An 18367-nucleotide genomic window follows, 5' to 3' on the forward strand; every position below is an offset into this window, starting at 1 on the left:
GAAGGATGGCGGCTGTGGGGAGGTGATCTCACCTCCAGCCCCATGAAAACATGTCACGTTTACAGATGGAGTGGCTGCCATGGCTGGTGGTTGGCTCTTGGAGCAGATCAGAGCTCTGCTGGGCCAGCGGTTCTCACGTGGGGCGATTCTGCCCGTCCCCACCCCCAGGAACACCTGGTGGTGTCTGCAGACATTTTGGTTGTGATAATGGGGGCGGGGAAGCTACTGACATCTAATGCGTGGAGACCAGGGATGCTGTTCAGTGCACAGGACACCCCACAGAGAATGGGGGCCCCAAATGTCAGTAGTGCTGAGTGTGAGAAAGTCTGCCTTAGCCTGAGAGATCCTGTCTGCGTTCTCTTTCTCTCTCTTTCTCTCTCTCCCCCTGTCTCTGATGTTGAGACCCATTGTAATCCAGCAGAAAATTCTAAGTGAGCAGGTATTCTGTATATGTGAAGAACGTGGCAAGTGTCTTAATCAAAAGGAGGACTTTGCTCAACATCAGAAAATTTAAAAAAATCCACAGGAGGTGTTGTTACCCCGCGAGGCACAAACAGAAGCTGCCTTGCTCTCTCCACGCTCTGAGAGGAGACGAACTCTGGTGTTCCGCACCCCAGCAGGGCTCTCGCTGCAGGCGCATCCACAGCCTCTCCGGCTCAGGCTCGCAGGCTTTAGGAAGTCCGTTCAGTTCAGCACCAACACTCCAGTCGGTCACACTGTTTAAAGCCACTCCCTTTCTCAGGCCAGGAAACATGGGGTGGGCCGGGGTGGGCACAGTTGGGTTTCTGCACTATTTCCCTAAGTTACTTCCTCCCTCCCTCCCTGTGCTCCCCAGAGGGAGGGCCAATTTGAGGATCTGTCGCTGCGTGGGTGCAGAAGGAAAGATCAGGAAAGGTCTTGTGTGATGGGTATAGGTGGGCACTGTGAAGCTGGCCACGTCCCCCCCAGGAGCCTCCATCCTCCACGTGCAGGAGACACAGGTGTGTTTCTCACCCTTCTTGCCTGCAGGCACGGGCTCTCGGAGCCTGAGCTGAAGGACGTCCTGTCCTTGGATGACGAGGTCCTGCAGGCTGTGTACAGAGACTGGACGCCGCCCAGCAGGGAGCTGCTGCGTTTCCCACCCCTGCTGTGGGTCAGGCTTCGTCGTGATCTGGGAAACTGCTTGGCCAGGCGACCCATGGATGGCTTCACACTCCTGGCCATCGCCCACAGGTAGGTCCAGTGCAGAGGTGATGCTGGCTGGGTGCCCAAGAGCCAGAACTCACCAATGGGGCTCCTCCTTGACCCAAATGCCCTTCTGTCCCTATTTCCTGGGAATCAGGCCCATTTGGCACAACACTCAAGGGTTTCTGTGCATGACCAACTAGAACACAAGTAACTTGTTTTTTAAATTGAGGAGAAATTCACACAACATGAAATTCACATTTTAAAGTGAACAATTCAGTGGCACTTAGTACATTCACAGTGTTGTGTGACCCTTGTCTCTATCTAGTTCCAGAACATTTTCATCACCCCAAAGGGAAACCCCACCCCCATGAGCAGTGACTCACCATCCCCGCCCCGGCCCCTGGCAACCACTGACCCACTTTCTGTCTCTGAGGATCTGCCCGTTCTGCACCTTTCACATAGATGGAGTCACGCAATGTGGGGCTTTTGTGTCTGGCTTCTCTCCCTCAGCATGATATTTTTGAGATTCATCCATATGGTAATGTGTGTCAAACCTTCATTCCTTTTTATGACTGTATGGATGTATCACTATTTATGTATCCATTCATCAGGTTTTTGGGCTGTTTCCACCTTTTAGGCAAGTGAAGAGTGCTGCTACAAACTTGTGTGTACAAGTTGTCAATTCCTTTGGTATACACTCGGAGTATACACACTGGGTATAATTCCAGGAGTGGAATTTTTAGGTCATGCAGTAACTTATTTTATGGGGTTTTTAAAAGATTTTATTTATTTATTTTTTACAGAGGGACAGGGAGGGAGAAAGAGAGGGAGAGAAACATCAATGTGTGGTTTCCCCTCATGTGCCCTGTACCAGTGGCCTGGCCCGCAACCCAGGAATGTGCTCTGACTGGGAATCGAACCAGCAACCCTTTGATTCGCAGGCCGGTGCTCAACTGGCCAGGGCTTATTTTATGTTTAACATGAGAATTTCCAAAGTTCCTCTTTAAAGTACATTTATTTGAGGAAAAAAAATTGATGGGCTGATGTAGAGATAAATGTTAGGTGGTCAGCAGACTTTTTGAGCATCTGAATGGTGGTGTAGGATGGACCTGCATTTGGGAACTGCCTCTTGGAAGGCTAGTGGTCAATTCTGAGCTTGCCCGGTTCCCCAAACCCACTGGCCCACGCCCCCTCTCTGCAGACAGCTGATGGAGGTGATCCGAGAGCGCTACTTGTCAGGGTCTGAGAAAGCCAAGAGGCATGGAATGTTGGCCGACTTCTTCCTAGGGACCTGGAGCCAGGGCACCAAGAAACTCATCACCCTGCCATTGGTGGGGAAACCCCTGAACCTGGACCGAAAGGTGAGGTGTCTGCACCCCATTCCCCACCTGCAACTTCCACACTGCTATGTGGGCAAGACCAAGTCGCTATTCACAAATTCCCTTCCAGTCTTTCTTCTTTTGTGCCCAGGAGCTCTAAGACTTGGCATCCTTAACTAGTGTGCTGCCCCCTCATTTTTTGCCTCTTAAACACCTTACAGCCCAACTCAAATGCCTCTTCCTTCAGGAAGCCTTCCAGGTTTTCTTCCTTTCCTGATTACTTTGTGTTCCCTTCACTCTGAGGCAGAACTTACGAGTTTTTAAAAACTTTTAGTTTTGAAATCATTTTAAATTTACAGAAGAGTTGCAAATCCAGTAGAGAGAGTTCCCAGGGACACTTCTGTCAGTTTCTTCTGATGTTAATGAATATCTCCATAACTGTAGTGCACTGATTACTACCAGCAAATATACTTGTAAGTCTTTTGTTATCGTTAGATTTTTCTTTCACTTTGTCTCTGTGGATGGACAGGGGAGGCCAGAGGCAGGGCCAGGCCTGATATTTCTTGGCGCTGCCCTGATGACTCACAGGTCTCCTCCCTGTGCCCAGAACCCCTGGGGGCTCAGTCTCCTCCCTTCACTCTGGGCCATGGTGTGTACTTCTTCCTGGCCTCCCAGACTCGGGACCTCCTGCTTCAGTCCATCCTCCCAGGGAATGCTTTTGACAATGCAATCCGATCATGCCTCTCCTGTAACACCTCGCATGGTTCCCAAGTGCCTTTGTGTTCTGCCCACCCCCACCCCAGCCTGATATTCATGATCCGCTGCCTGCAAACTCCCTGGTCTCATCCTCACCATGATTGCCTACTCTGCCTTATAATTCAGCCCTCCCTAAAACTCTTGTCCTGCACCCTCCCACCTCGGGACCTTTGCACATACCATTCCCTCGCCCAAGAACCCATTGTTTTCTGACATATTTCACCAGACAAACTCCTACTTATCCTCTGAGGCTCCGCTTCTAATGCCCCTTGGATTTCCTGAGCCCCACGTCCCTCCCTCTGCCCCAACCCAACTTGCGGTGGGAATAGGGCGTCTCTGTCTGGAATTATGTCCCCGTTCCCTCCAGCATCACGTGGTGCCCAGGCTGGCTCCTGTTTGTGGAATGAATGAATGAGCTCCTGTGGTAGCGGCCTGGCTGCCATGCCCTCCTCCTCTGCAGGTGGCGCCCCAGCCCCTGTGGTTCTCAGACACTGTTGCAAACCTGCGGAAGCTGAAGGAGTTGCCCCATCACCTGCTCCACTCAGGCCGAATCGAGGAGCTGAAGCAGGAGGTGCTGGGTAAGGCCCCCGACCCCGCCTTGGAGGAGATGGAGAAGGTCTCCACCCTGCCCCATGTTCCCCATCTCCAGAGCCTGGGAAGAGCGAAGGGCAAAAGCCAATATCCTTGGCTCCTCTTAGGGCGCTGGGTCTCACCTGGTGCAGCTCTGCACCGCCTTCCCAGGGGACACCTGGCAATGCCTGGAGATATTTTGGTCATCAAGACTCGGGGAGGGGGTGCTACTGGCATCAAGTGCTGGTTGATAGCAGAGGGTGAGAAAGTAAGCCTTAGAATGAGAGAGATCCTGTCTGTCAATATGTCATCAATTGTCTCTATCTCTGCTTATCTGTTTATCTGCCAATCATCTCTACCTATCATATCTGTCTTTCTATCCTATTTCTAATCTATATCTTTCTATCATCTTTATATCTATTCATCCATCTATTGTCTATTCATCCATTTTCTTTTTGTCTATTTATTACCTATCATCTCTGTCTCTAGCTACCATCTAGGTTTGTCTGTTTAGCCATCGTCTCTCTTTCTCGCTATCATCTATGTCTATCATGTTTATGTCTACCCATCCACCATCTATCTGTCCACCCATCCTTCTGTCTATCTACCTATTCGCCTATTGTCTGTCTGTCTGTCTCTCTCTCTCTCATTCATCTCTGTGATTCTCAACCAGGGGCGATACTGCCGCCACGGGCAGTGTGTATGTTCTTGATTGTCATGACTTTGGGGGGAAGCTGCTGGCATCTGGCGGTGGAGACCAGGGATGCTGCTCAACACCATGCACTGCACAGGACTGCCCTCCACAGAGGGTCATCTGGCCCCATGCCAGCAATGCCAGGAGTGAGACCCCCTGGGAGAATGGGAGAGGTGGGAGCCCACCTCCCAGGATGAACTGGAGGGAGGAATGTGCTCCCCACAGCCCCCCTTCTTCCCGCAGGCAGCATGGACTGGATTTCCTGCCGGGGTGTCTCCGGGGGCATCGAGAGCCTGTTGGATGACTTTGGCCTGTACGCCCCTCATGTGGACTGTCCCGAGGTGGGCCTGGTCCGAGAAGCTCTCCAGCTGTGCCGCCCAGCCGTGGAGTTCCGAGGCATGGGTGAGGGGGGCTGGCCTGGTGGGGGGGTCCGCTCTAGTGGCCACTAGAAGCTCACTCTCCCTACTGAGCCACCAGCTGGATTGTTATTAACCTGCATACCTTTCCTGTCTACACCTCTGGGGCTTTTACCAGCCCAGCCTCTAGAACTTTAACTTGAACCTGGAAGAGCTTTGGAGTGACAGCCACCAAAGCAGTGCCTATCCCTCGCCCCTGGCCCAACCCCTATTTCTAGAAAGGACCAGGTAGGTGATATTTCAAGTAAAATCAAGGAAATGATGCCAATACTTTATATAACAAGAGAGAAAACACATGCCCACAGATTTTTTATTGATGAAATTCAAAATACAACTATAATATTGAGCATGACTTTTTTTGGTAACTTAGGTCTACAATGACAAAGACAAGGGAACTCTTGTTCTGGGGAATAATGTTTTGCTTAGTTGTGGGTCAAGGTCAGTGTTTCCTGTCGTTCCATGGATTGCAAACGCTGGTCTGGAAAAGCCATTCATGGCTCTCAGGGCAAGTCGCCGGGCTGTTCTAGAGGCTGAAGAACCTCTCAATGTTCAGTCGATGCTCTGTCCAGGATGATATTTTGTTTGTTTTTTTATTTTCTGTTTTATTGTAAAATATTTTATTTGTTTAATTTTAGAGAAGAGAAGGGAGGGGGAAAGAGAGGGAGTGAAACATCAATGTGTGGTTGCCTCTCCCACACCCCCTACTGGGGACCTGCCCCGCAACCCAGGCATGCCCTGACTGGGAATCGAACCAGCGACCCTTTGGTTTGCAGTCTGGTGCTCAATCCACTGAGCCACACCAGCCAGGGCTGTTTGTTTTTGTATTTCAAAATTGTGGTAAAATACATGTAACATCAAATTTACAATTGTAATCTTTGTTAAGCACACAGTTCAGTGGCATTAAGCCATTCACGTCATTCTGTAACCATGACCACCGTCTGTCTCAGAACTTTTCATCTTGCCACACATATAACTGTCCCCATTCAACACCAGTTCTCCACTCCCCTCTCTCAAAGAGGACTGGAAACAAATGTTGCGACCAGAGGATGCAGCTGGGCAACCATGTGCTCTCTGCACATTCCAGCTCCTAGAAAATGGGTGGATATTTCTGACTCCTGTTGTCTCCAGCTCCAGGATGACTTGCATGGTGCCATTTTTCTCCTTCCTTCCTTCCTTCCTTCCTTCCTTCCTTCCTTCCTTCCTTTTTTCTTTCCTTATTTATTTAGAGAAAGGAGACAGGGAGGGAAAAAGAGAAAGGGAGAAACATCGATAGGCTGCCCCTCACACACCACTAACTGGGGACCACAACCAGGCACGCATGTGCCCTGATGGGGGATCAGTGACTTGGGGGATGGAACTGATGACCTTTCACTTTGCGGATCAACACCTAACCGAGCCACACCAGCCAGGGTAGTGTGGTGCCCTTTCTAACCCTGTTTTTATTTAAAAGATTATTATTTTGTTCATCATGGGTTTGAGGTACATTACTTACGATTTTTTAAATATTGCATTAAAACAGTATTTATCTTGATGGTTGAATTTATAGGTGCCTCCTTAAATTTTGCACCCATGACAAGGGAGGCACTTGCCCCTAGTCCTGGCCCTGCCCCACCAGCAAACCAAGGCACAGGACATCACCACCACTGTCCCGAGCCCCACAGTTACAGTGAGCCAACAACAGGAGCAAAGTAAACTGCCCACCTGCAGTGTCTCTGGTCTTTACTCAGCACTGGAATCAAGCTCTTTAGGTCAGATCTGGCTGTGTGACCTTGTGCAGACTGCTTAACCTCTCTGTGCCCCAATTTTCCCCTTTATAAATTTGAGGTGATAATGATGATACCTCTGTGAATAACTGCCAACCACCAGCAAATGTATATTCACTTCCTAATCTCTAAAACGCGTGACAACTGCCTTACCTGGCAAGAGATGTGATTAAGTGAAGGATCTTGAGATGGAGAGTTCATGCCTGGTTATACGGGTGGACCCTCAGTGAAAGTACAAGCATCCTTATAAGAAGGAAGCAGAGACGGAGTTGAAACAGAAAAGGAGAAAACATGGAGACACACAGACAGGAAGGTCATGTGAAGACAGAGGCAGAGATTGGGGTGATGTAGCCACAAGCCAAGGGCTCCTGGAGCCCCCAGAAGCTGGAAGAGACAAGCAGGATCCTCTCCTAGAGCCTTCAGAGGGAGCGTGGCCCTGCCGTCGCCTTGATTCTGGACGTCTCCTCCCCCAAACTGGGAGAGAACAAAGTTCTGTTGTTTTAAGCTACCCAGTTTGTGGTCATTTGTGGTCACAGGAAACTAATGTGCTCTCACTGTGAAGTAATGGGGTAATGATAGGTGTTTTTCTAGCAGATACTTGCTGGGTGTCTGTAAGGTTCTAGCTAGGCAGTAAGAACACAGCAATAAACAAGATAGACATTATTCCTCCAGGTCCAGGCAGTGGGGGCAGCTGGGCCATCAAATAAACACACGAAGAAATGTCAGATGGCAGCCGCAGTAAAATCTGAGCTTCAGGACTGTGGGGACCACAGGGCTGGACTGGAGAATGCTTTACTCAGAAGTGACCTTGGAGCTAAGATGAGGATGAAATGATTGGTATAAGAAACGGGAGGGGGAGGAGGGGGGAAGCATTCCAGGCAGAGTCCCAAAGGCTGGGAACTACCTGGTGCACTCAAATCAGGGACAAATGAATGCGGGTAACAGGCAGGAGAGGATGATGGGTGAGGCGGGTATTCGACTCAGGAAAGCAGAGCCCCTCCCTTAACTGGAGTTCCTTCGTTGCAGAGAGGAGCATCCTGTGTACAGAAATCCTGGCCAGACTCCATTTCTTCGCTACCTCGCATCCAGCACTGGTGGGACAGCTCTGCCAACAGGCCCAGAGCTGGTTCCGGGCGTGCCCACACCCTGTGCTGGTGCCTCTCGGAGGATTCCTCCAGCCCCCAGGAGGTCCCCTCCCGGTGACCCTCACTGGCTGTCACAAAGGTGGGTCTCCCAGGGTAGCAAAAGTCCTGCTAGGCGCCCCCTTTCCCCGGGGGCAGTGGAGGGCAGGAGTTTCAGCCTGCTCTCTGGGGCTCCTCTCTGCCGGTAGGGAGGTCCCACGGGTGCCATCAGGGCTGCCCCTGCTGTCTCCTGCTGGCTCACTCTCTCTGTCCCACCAGGGACTGTAGATGACTACTGTGAAGACTGCTAATGAGCCCAGAGTGAGGGGATGCCAGCCGCCTCAGGGGTCTGGTCTCTAGGCATTTAGTGCCCGTCTTACAGAGGGTTTCTGCAATTTACAGGCTGGTGCTAGTAAGTCTGGAAGCTAAGGACTGGTGCCTGACTGGCCCCGGAGATGCTGATGGAACTCACAGATTCCCTGGCACACCAGAGTGTTAAAGAGACAAGAGGGTTTCAATCTGTCCGTTCATCTGTCATCCATTTATCCATCCTTCTCTCCTTCCATCTGTCCTTCTGTTCATCCCCCCTTCCTCTCTTCATCCATCTATCTATGCTTCCTCCCCTCCTTCCTTTCCTCCTTTTTTTCTTCCTCCCTCCCCCTTTCTTTCTTCCTTCCTTCCATCCATCTATTCATCTATCCATCCATCTACCCCACTTCCCCCCCTTCTATCCATATGTCCATCTATCTGTCCTATTCACCCATCCATCCACCCACACTCCCTTTCTACATTCCTTCCTTCCTTCCACCCATCCACTCATCACCATTCATGCTTTATCACCTTTCCACCCATCCCTGTATCCATGCCACTTACGTTTCCATTTCCTTCACCTGGCCATGCTCCATCCACTCACTTACCCCTCCACCCATCCATCCACTCAGCCAGTTATCAGCTCACCCACCCATCTATCAATTGATTCGTCCACCTCCTCATCTAATACCTATCCATTCATACACCCACTCATCTAACCAACTGCCTGGCCACTTACCAACGAATCCACCTCCATCGTCAATCCCTTTTTTCTGCTCACCCACAATCTCTTGCATTAATTAGGAGGCCACTCAATACAATTAGCTAGTGGTTCAAATGTCAGTTATTGTGATCAGGACATTTCTATGCTGCATTGCCCTGAATGAAAATACACTCCCAAGGCATAGCACTTCCAAAACAGAAATTCTAAGAGACACTACATACAATTAATGGAAGAATTGATTTAGGGTCAGCCACTAGAATGCTGTATTGAGAAGGAGTCTGAGACTGAATCTGGTTTAATGGAATACTGTATATTTGTTAAGATACAGGTTTGAATGCTGTGACAAAGGCCAAAACAGCAGTGGCTTCAATGAAATAAAATAGTTCATCTCTCCCTCGCATAACAGTCCAGTGCTACCCTGGACAGCCTGGGTAGCAGAATTGCTGCTGGGTAAAGAACACTGAACTAGAGAGACACTTGAGACCAAGCTGTGGTTTCACTCCTAAGGGCAACATAAACATTACAGCTGGGATCTTAGTCTGGTGTCTGACAGCTCTAGGTTCATGATCCTGGCTCTGCTACCTCCTAGGTGTGTGGCTCTGGACAGGGACTGAATCTGACCCTGCCTCAGTTTCCCTGTCTGTGAAGTGGGGGTCCATGAGAGGACCTCATGGCTGAGCACTCATATACGGGGACTGATGTTCTCCCTGTTGTCGTCTGTGGGCTGCAGGCATCACTGCTATGGCGTGGAGCCTGGAAGAGAAGCTGCTGGTGGTTGGCAGCCAGGATGGCATCGTGGCCGTGTGGGACATGGAAGAAGAGCAGGTGATCCACATCCTAACTGGACACACAAGTGAGACTCGGGGGGGGGGGGGTTCCCATCATCTTTTTCCTAGTGTCTCACATCAACCGGTCAGTCTCCAGAACCCTTTCACTACCAATTCACTTCTCTGCACCAAAACCCTGGCTTTGATCCTGCATCAGTTAGCTATTGCTGCTTAACAAAACACCTCAAAACATTGTAGCTTTAAACAATAGCTGTTCATTTAGCTCACCTTCTGTGGATTGGCAGCTCAGGCCGGACTGAGCTGGGCAGCTCTTCTGGTCTCAGCCGGGCTTGCTCATGCATCTGTGATCCGTTAGTGAGGCATCTGGGGGCTGACTGGTCTGGGATGTTCTCAGCTGAGACAAGTCAACTGTGCTGCACACAGTCTCTCGGCCTCCAGCAGGCTGGCGGGGGCAGCGGCAGGGCCTCCAGAGGGCAAGCAGAAGTGCACAAGACTCTTAAGGCCCAGCACCGTCCTTGGAACTGGCACCCTGTCACATTCGGCTGGCGAAGGGAAGAAGTCACAAGAACAGACCAAAATTAGTGAGCAGGGAAACAGACTTCATCTCCTGATGGGATGTGTAGAGCCACACTGAGAAGGTACATATGTACCAGGGAGGGTAAAGCCTTGTGGCCATCTATGCAACTGTCTAGCGCAGTAAGGTTTTCTTTTCTCAGAGTCCCATCACCACTGTGGTTCACTCATTTGATCAATTATTGAGTGCCTACTGTGTACCAGGCCCTGTTCTAGAGGTCAGAGAGAGACAGACCAGGGACAAGATTAGGGTGAGAGGAGTAAGGCACACACCTCAGGTGTACAATTTAAAGGGGAGCCCCCATAGTTGATGAAACCTTACTCATCGAGATAAATACTATTTCAATACAATGGGTTTTTTTAATGGAAATTAAGGCTAAAAGAACCACAATGAATAAATATCACCCTGTCTTGAATGAAGGGTCCCATCACCACTGTGGTTCACTCATTTGATCAATTCAGTCGTAGAACTTTTCGTCGCACAGGGAGGTAGCTCCCTGGTGACCCCTTGCGGCCCACCCCTGCTCCAGCACCCCGGCTCCCCGGCAACCGGCGGTTGCTTTCTGAATCCATAGGTTGGCTTTCTGGGCATTTCGTGTAAAGGGAATCGTGCGCTCTGTGAGCGCTTGCACCCAGCTTCTTTCACTCAGCGCGGCAGGTCTGAGGCGCCTCCGCGCTGCTGCGCCGCTGCGGGGTTCGTCCGGCTGCATCGCCGCGTCCTATCCGTTGCGGGGGTGAGCGGGCTTAAGGGCATTCACCCTGTTTCCAGTTCGGGCTGTTTGAGTAATGCTGCTGTGATCACGTTCCAGAATTTATTAAACTATTAAAAATGTTTATATTTAGACTATATCTAGTTATCTGCTATGCTGGGTAATGGTGGGATGAATCTCTTATTACTCTTATCAATATTTTTAGCATTCTGTCGAATATCTCCAGTAAGCGGGACCCTTGAAGGGCACGAACACTCCTCTGAGATTGGACAAGTTGTCGTATCACCGGTTTCTAGACAGGCGGCGCGCAGCACACACCCCCACCCCCCACCCCAAAGCCCCGGCGTCTGACGTTTCCGTTTGCTCTTCTCTTCCCGAGGAGTGGGAGTGCAGTGGGTGCTGTCAGGGTGCCTGTCAAATGAGGTACCGTTCATTTTATTATCGCCATGACAGCTATTTTTCTATACGTCTCTTCAATCTCTGTGTTGACAAATACAAATATTCAAGACCTGTGCCCATTTACAATGGTGACCTTGATTTCTTTTTTAAAGTCACCAAACTCTTGTTATTTGTAATCGGAAAAATTCAGTAACCAATTTATTGAAAAATTCAATTAGACATGTACATGAAAAGTGAGTTTCTGACCACACAGCAGCTCACTGTGGGCGGTTCCTGTTGGCTTGGCTTGCGGCAGCTGGTCGGGACGTTTTCAGGGATGTTGTAAGGCAGTTGACAGATAAGCCATTATTAAACAGAACATTACGTATGTAATTAAATCACTTCTATTGCTACAAGGTAATACATACTCAGAACTTGTCACTTTCTAATTGTTTCACCACACTCCAGCATTGCCGATGTTCTGGGCCGCTGTACCAGTGTGGTAGGAACAGTGAGCCTCTGGGCATCGCTCTCCCCGCCACAGTCAACGGTGGCTTGGAATCAGCCACAGCGGGAGCACTGGCACCGTGAAAAAACGACAAGCACCACAATCAGGGCTTTCTTCCACCTTGCAGAGCTAGTTGTTCAACATTTCCCAGCATATTGCTATTCTAATCCCTTCCTCCAGGGGGCGTTGGGTTTTATACAGTCATATCCTGCTCAAGGACAGGGATGCATCCTGAGGAATGATTGCTAGGAATTTCGTCTTTGTGGGAGGAGCATCATAGTCACACCGGCGCCACAGCTGGGGAGGAATGTGTCGCATTACAGTGGCTACAATGTCACTATGCCATGGGGATTTTTTAGCTCCAATCTCATCTCATGGGACCACTTCGTGTACACAGTCATTCACCAAAATGTCATTACGTGGCATGTAACTGTATACAAATATAGTTATATATACACAAGTATATATAGTATGTATGTATGCAGTTATATATGCTTTATATACATATGGTTATATAGTCATATAAGCTTCTACCTTTTTCTCAGTTAACATATATTTTACCTCTTTGCATATCATATATATGTCTCTAATTCATGTTAGCAGTAATAATATAGTGTTCTCTACGGGCATATATTGTAAAATATTACTATTTATAAAAATCTTGCTTGAAAATACCCAAATTACAACAAATAAAAATCACACACTATCTTGCTGGCATTTGAATTATAAAGCAATAAAATTCTCCCCCTTTATTTTCTCCCCCTTTGCGTACTCCCCTCCCCCGCAAAGTGGCCAGAGTTCACAGTTCATTGTATGCCAACAGCACATTCTCTGTAGGCTGCTGCTGACATAGCTCCCTATGGGCTCATGTACTTGGAGTTTTGTCAAAAATCAGATCATGATATTTTATATACTGTGCTGTAACTAGCTTTTATCACAATACATTGTAACAATATTCTGTAGTGGTTGAGAGCTTGGGCTCTGGACTTAAATCCTGACTCCATTACTTATTAACCATGTGGCCTTGGATAAGTTACTAAATTCTGCTGAGCTTCTGTTTCCACATCTGCCTATGGATAATAATCATATCTCACAAAGTTGTTATGAGGATTAAAAGAATTTAATGTATGTAAACCCCTTACAACTATGCTTGGCACATAGAAGACACTCAGTAAGTATTGGCTGTTATAATAATAGTGATTATCATGGTAAAGACACTGTGTATATACATCCATCTAATTAATATTATTATTTTAGTCCTCACCTGAGGATCTATTTATTGATTTGGGAGAGAGAGAAAAAGAGAGAGAGAGAGACATTGATATGAGAAAGAAACATCGATTGGTTGCCTCCTGTACAAGCCCTGACCAGAGATCAAACTGGCAACCTAGGTATTGTATGTGCCCTGACTGGGCTTTGAACCCTCAAGCTTTTGGTTTATGTGTTGATGCTCCAGCCAACTAAGCCACCTGGCCAGGATCCATCTCATTATCTTTAATGCCTGCATAATATTCTTCATGTACAACTAATATGCAATTAAAGCGCTTCTAGAACTTCACACAGTTATGCTATTATTTCTGCAAGATATATTTCTAGAAGCGAGATTTCTGAGTCAAATTGTATGCACATTTTTTTCTTTATTCCTCTTTTTCTTAGCCATTTACTTTGAAATATTGAGTACTTGCAGACCCACATGAGGATGCTAGCTAAATGGTACAGAGAGCTCCTGTGTACCCTTCATTCACCTGACTGGCAACATCTTAAATGATTCCAGTATGTTACCAAAACCAAGGGATTGCCCATTGTAACTTTTGATAAATGGTACCAAATGCCCTCTTACAAATTTATATCAACTTAAACTTCTATCAGCAAGGTAGGACCATAACTGATTTCTTGTGTCTTTGCCAACCCTTCAATGATCAACCTATAAAATTTTTGCCAATATGATGGGTAATGATGATATTGGAATTTCATCTTGCATTTTTGCGGTGACTATGAGAGGTTGAGCATCATTTTCTAAAGCTTATTGTCCATTGTACTATTTCTGTCAGTTTCCTATTTATATTCCTTGTCCAATTTGTGAATAGGCTATTTGCGTTTTCCTTGCTTATTTGTAAGAACTTTTTGTTTATTAAGGAGGGTCACCACGCATGTTATATACGGCAAATATTTTTTCCCAATCTGCCACATGCCCTTCAGTTACATTTTACCCTCCTGAAATTTTACATTTTTGTATAATCCAGTTGCTTAATTTTTTCCCTTTATGTCTTTGAAATTCCATGTTTTGCTTAGAAAATATCTCTCCCAAATTGTAGAATCTCCTCCTATAGTTTTGCCTTGCTTTTCTTACACACCCTGGATGATGCTGAACTTTTATTTATTTTAATAATTTCTGTTTATTACAGATTCAACATCTGGGCAGTTGATCTACTCCCCACCAGTTGTTACATGCTTTGCCACATATTACCTCCCCCCACATTTTTTTTTGTAGACCCAGGAATTTCCAAGCCAACAGGCATTTTGGTAGATGGAAGGTCAAAGTGTGCCCAGCTAATACCCTCTCCCCCACCCTGGCCCGCTGCAGGAGAGATCAGGTGCATAAAAGTGTTTGCCAAAGGGACGCAAGCCATCTCCGCCTCCAAGGACCACACGCTGCGCTTGTGGAACTTGCTCTCTGGCCAGGAGAAATTCACCATTTGGGAGGGAGGCTCAAAAGATCCAACTGAATCTCAGGTCTGGAGCCTCCACGTGGACGAAGCAAAGGAGATTGTGTATTTGGCATCTAGCTCCAAGGTAACAAAGGTGTCTCATAAAAATTTAGTTACATGTGGCTTGCATTGTATTTTTATTGGGTAACGCAGGCTTAAATATTAGAGGAATGTTGATTTCAAAACTGATTATAGCAATCATTTTTGTTATCTGCAAAGTTTGGAAACGATAGTAAAGAAACAATGAATAATAACAGATAAGCTCAAAGATAACCGCTGTTAACATTTACATGATATTACTTTATGTGTGTGTGTTTGTAAATGCCTGTGTGTATAAAACACAGTCAGGATAAAACCATATGTGTTTTATAAAGCTATATCCTTTTTCTATGTTTTTTTAAAGATTTTATTTATTTATTTATTTTAGAGAGAGAAGAAGGGAGGGAGAGGGAGAGATACATCAGTGTGTGGTTGCCTCTCATGCGCCCCCTACTGGGGACCTGGCCCACAACCCAGGCGTGTGCTCTGACTGGGAATCAAATCAGAGACCCTTTGGTTCGCAGTCCGGTGCTCAACCCACTGAGCCACACCAGCCAGGGCTGTAAAGCTATTTTCATTGGCTCATAACGTTAAACAGTCTTCAAAAAGAGCTTGCTGAGTGATTTCATAAGATGCCTCTGCATGGCTCCACTACTGTTTATTTAACTAATCCCTTCCTGTTGGACATATAGGTTGCGTCCAGTTCTTTGAGCTTTCAAATAACTGAGATAACTTTCCTTACTCGTATATTTTTGTGTGTATCTCTCCTTATTTCTTTAACACAAACCCCAGAAGTAAAAGTAGTAGGCAAATGTTTACTATTTAAATGGTACTGCTGATAAAAAGATAATTTTTGCAAGGTTAAATAGGGGAACTGCTTTAATCAATAATTACTTGTAATGGACATATGATGTTGATGCATATGGTATGGCTGGCTTTTCTCTATTTTTAAAACTTTTTATTTTGCAGCAGTTTTAGATTTATGCAAAAGTTATAAAGATATTATAGAGTTCCCTCGTGCCCTTGATTTAACCTTCTCCAATGTCAACATCTTACATGACTACATTTGTCAAAACTAAGACATTAATAGTGATCATTTCTATCAACCTAATTCCAGACTTTATTTGGATTTCATCAGTTTTCTGCAAATGTCCTTTTGCTCTTCCAGGATCCAGTTCAGGACACCTCTTTGACTCCCTTATATTTGGAGCTGGCAGAATGTTGGAAGTAAAATACATGAACTATAAAAAGGAGCAGGTTTTGCATTTGACTCTGGAAAACTTGTAGCCTAGGCCATCTGCCAAGTTTTCTCTTCCTTTCCATCCTGTTAGGTCAATGCGTGGAATCTGGAAACTGCAGAGCTGGTTTTCCAAGTCCTGGGAGATGCCTCCGACCCCTGGCTGTGCACAGCAGTGCTGGGGGCCACGCTGCTGACGGTGTCCAAGGGCTGTGTGGTCAGTCCGTGGAGCTCAGCCACAGGCAGAGCGCAGGGGAAGCAGCACTTGTCCAGTGTCAAAGAGGAAACACCTGCTTGTGGGGTCTCGGTCCAGAAGTCAGGACAGATGGTTATTGGGTTCAGCAAGGGCTCCATCTCTTTGGTAAGCAACTTTTATTGAATATGAAGCCAACACTCACTCAGCTCCAAAGTGCTCAGCTGCCCTAGAAGCTGGGAGAAAACATCTTTTAATAAATGACACTTGTCTTCCTAATCCCAGAGATTCACAATTCAGCACATTTCAGGAAACATCTATGGCTGTCTCCTGGGGGCTGGCCAGTGGGGGCCATTGCTGGTATCCAGTCCTGCTGGGGATGACATGGGAGACAGTGGAAGAAATGGGCTTTAGCGCTGTCCCTGCCGAGGAGCCAGGAGCCCTGGTACTACCTACCAGCTCCATCCGTGTTGGTTGCTACCAGGAGCACTCACACAGGGACCAAGTGTGATGGTGGGATGGGGGTGGGGGAGTCAGAATAAATACCAACCCAGGTGCAGAGTTGCAGGTGTGCAGTGGGCAACCTCCAGGAATACAAAAGAACTTTGAGAGGGTGTGGATGGGCACCAATAGCAAGTTGTACAAGGAGTCATAGGTGAAGAAACGAGGGCACCACAACAGGCTCTGGAGGGGCTGTAGAAGGCATAGGAGTCCAACTGTGCCCTCAAGAACTCAACTTAAGGAGGGAAATGAACTCGCCAACTACACATAGCTATATTAAGGAGAACAGACTCTGTTTTCAGTAGAAGTAGAGATAGTGTGTTCTTCACTGAGGGGAAGGAGTAAATACTTCTGGAAGAAGCAATCTGGGAAGGCTCCCCTGGGGAGGCACCCTTGGAACGGGAAGGATTTCCAGGATGAAAAGGGAAAGACAGAGGGAATAGGGGATATCATGGTGGTGAGGTAGCACGTGCCTGACATTCTAAGGAAAAGAGAGGCATCATGGAAACAGGTCACAGAGGGTGTTGTATGCTCTGCAGAGGAGGTGAGAATTTGGGGTGGGGAGGAATATGGCCACTGGAGAATCATCCTGAAGCTCTACACTTTTGGACCTCATGGCCTCGTAGCCTCCCTGAGCAATCAAGGCAACAAACACAATAATGGAAGAGAGCCTCGGTTCTTTTATTAGGGCTCTTGGATGTTTAGTGTTATTTCTCCATTTACTGATTATCTTCAGTAATATCCTTCAGCCTAGAAAGGAACTGGAACTTGGGGGTTAGACACAGCTAGGTTCGAAAATCCAAGCTCTACCTTAAACTACTTGTATTCTTGAGCAAGCTCAGCGCCTTCTTTGAGCCTCAGTTTCCTCATTAGTGAAATGGGGAGGAGGGGGCAGAGGTGGCAGCTACATCCAGAGCCAGGACAAGGGATGGATAGATGGGTGCCTGTTCAGGCTTTTGACAAGTAAGATATCACTGGAATGAATTGGAAATAAGGTGCTAGTTAAACTCACATTTCTTCCTACAAAGCTCATCAGTGGTGCCCTATTCCCATCCCCTCAGCTCTGAAGGCTATTCTTCTATTCCTAAAGGCTGCTGTTTTATCGATCCCAAACCTATTGATGTTGGTGCCTTGGTTAGCGAAGCCACAGTGCTCACCTGGGCACACATCACTTGTAGGGACCTCCACAAGCATGTCCCCTGCTGGGGTCCCTATTTATGGCTAGGGCAGATCTTGTGGTTCTTTTTTCTTCTTCTTTTTTTAAAAGATTTTATTTATTTACTTTTAGAGAGAGGGGAAGGAAGGGGAGACAGAGGGAGAGACAGCAATGTGTGAGCCTGGGCCACGGCACTCAGCCTCCTTGGGTGCTGTACGTGGGCTGGGGCCAGCCGCACCACCTTCTGGGCCTCCTTTCCTTCTCTTCCATGAGATTAGCCAGCCCTCCTGCTCAGGGAGGGGACCCAGCAAGTAGCTGTTCTCCCAGTGCCCCCTACAGGGCCCTGCATGGGCTCAGTGCTCTGTCCTCCTCCTTTATTTATTTAGTTAGTTTTAAAAGATTTTATTTATTTATCATTAAAGAAAGGGAAGGAGGAAGAGAGGGAGAGAAATATCAATGTTTGAGACATACATCTATCAGTTGCCTCTTGTAGGCCCCCAAAGGGGAGCCTGGCCGGCAACCCAGGCATGTGACCTGACTGGGAATCAAACCAGCAACTCTTTAGTTCTCAGGCCAGCACTCAATCCACTGAGCCACACCACCCAGGGATCTTGTGGTTCTTATGATCTCAGGATACAGTTCAGCAAGAAACTATCAGGGAACTTTGAGGGACAAGATTTATTGCCCTGGCTGGCGTAGCTCAGTGGATTGAGCGTGGGCTGGGAACCAAAGTGTCC

General features: G+C 47.4%; 1 protein-coding gene across 5 annotated transcripts in view; it reads left to right on the plus strand.

Moving 5' to 3' along the window:
* The window catches only part of NWD1 (NACHT and WD repeat domain containing 1), a 59611-nt gene that overhangs the window by 23746 nt on the left and 17498 nt on the right, over positions 1 to 18367 (plus strand). For all 5 annotated transcript variants that reach the window (XM_028521622.2, XM_036032501.1, XM_036032500.1 and 2 more), the window contains 8 exons: positions 1009 to 1212; positions 2369 to 2528; positions 3703 to 3820; positions 4750 to 4908; positions 7712 to 7909; positions 9570 to 9692; positions 14381 to 14589; positions 15875 to 16141. In XM_028521622.2, coding sequence (XP_028377423.1) covers positions 1009 to 1212; positions 2369 to 2528; positions 3703 to 3820; positions 4750 to 4908; positions 7712 to 7909; positions 9570 to 9692; positions 14381 to 14589; positions 15875 to 16141 — 1438 coding nt within the window. The remainder of the gene's footprint in view (positions 1 to 1008; positions 1213 to 2368; positions 2529 to 3702; positions 3821 to 4749; positions 4909 to 7711; positions 7910 to 9569; positions 9693 to 14380; positions 14590 to 15874; positions 16142 to 18367) is intronic.

This window comes from Phyllostomus discolor, chromosome 8 (genome assembly GCF_004126475.2).
Source record: "Phyllostomus discolor isolate MPI-MPIP mPhyDis1 chromosome 8, mPhyDis1.pri.v3, whole genome shotgun sequence".
Classification (NCBI taxonomy): Eukaryota; Metazoa; Chordata; class Mammalia; order Chiroptera; family Phyllostomidae; genus Phyllostomus; species Phyllostomus discolor.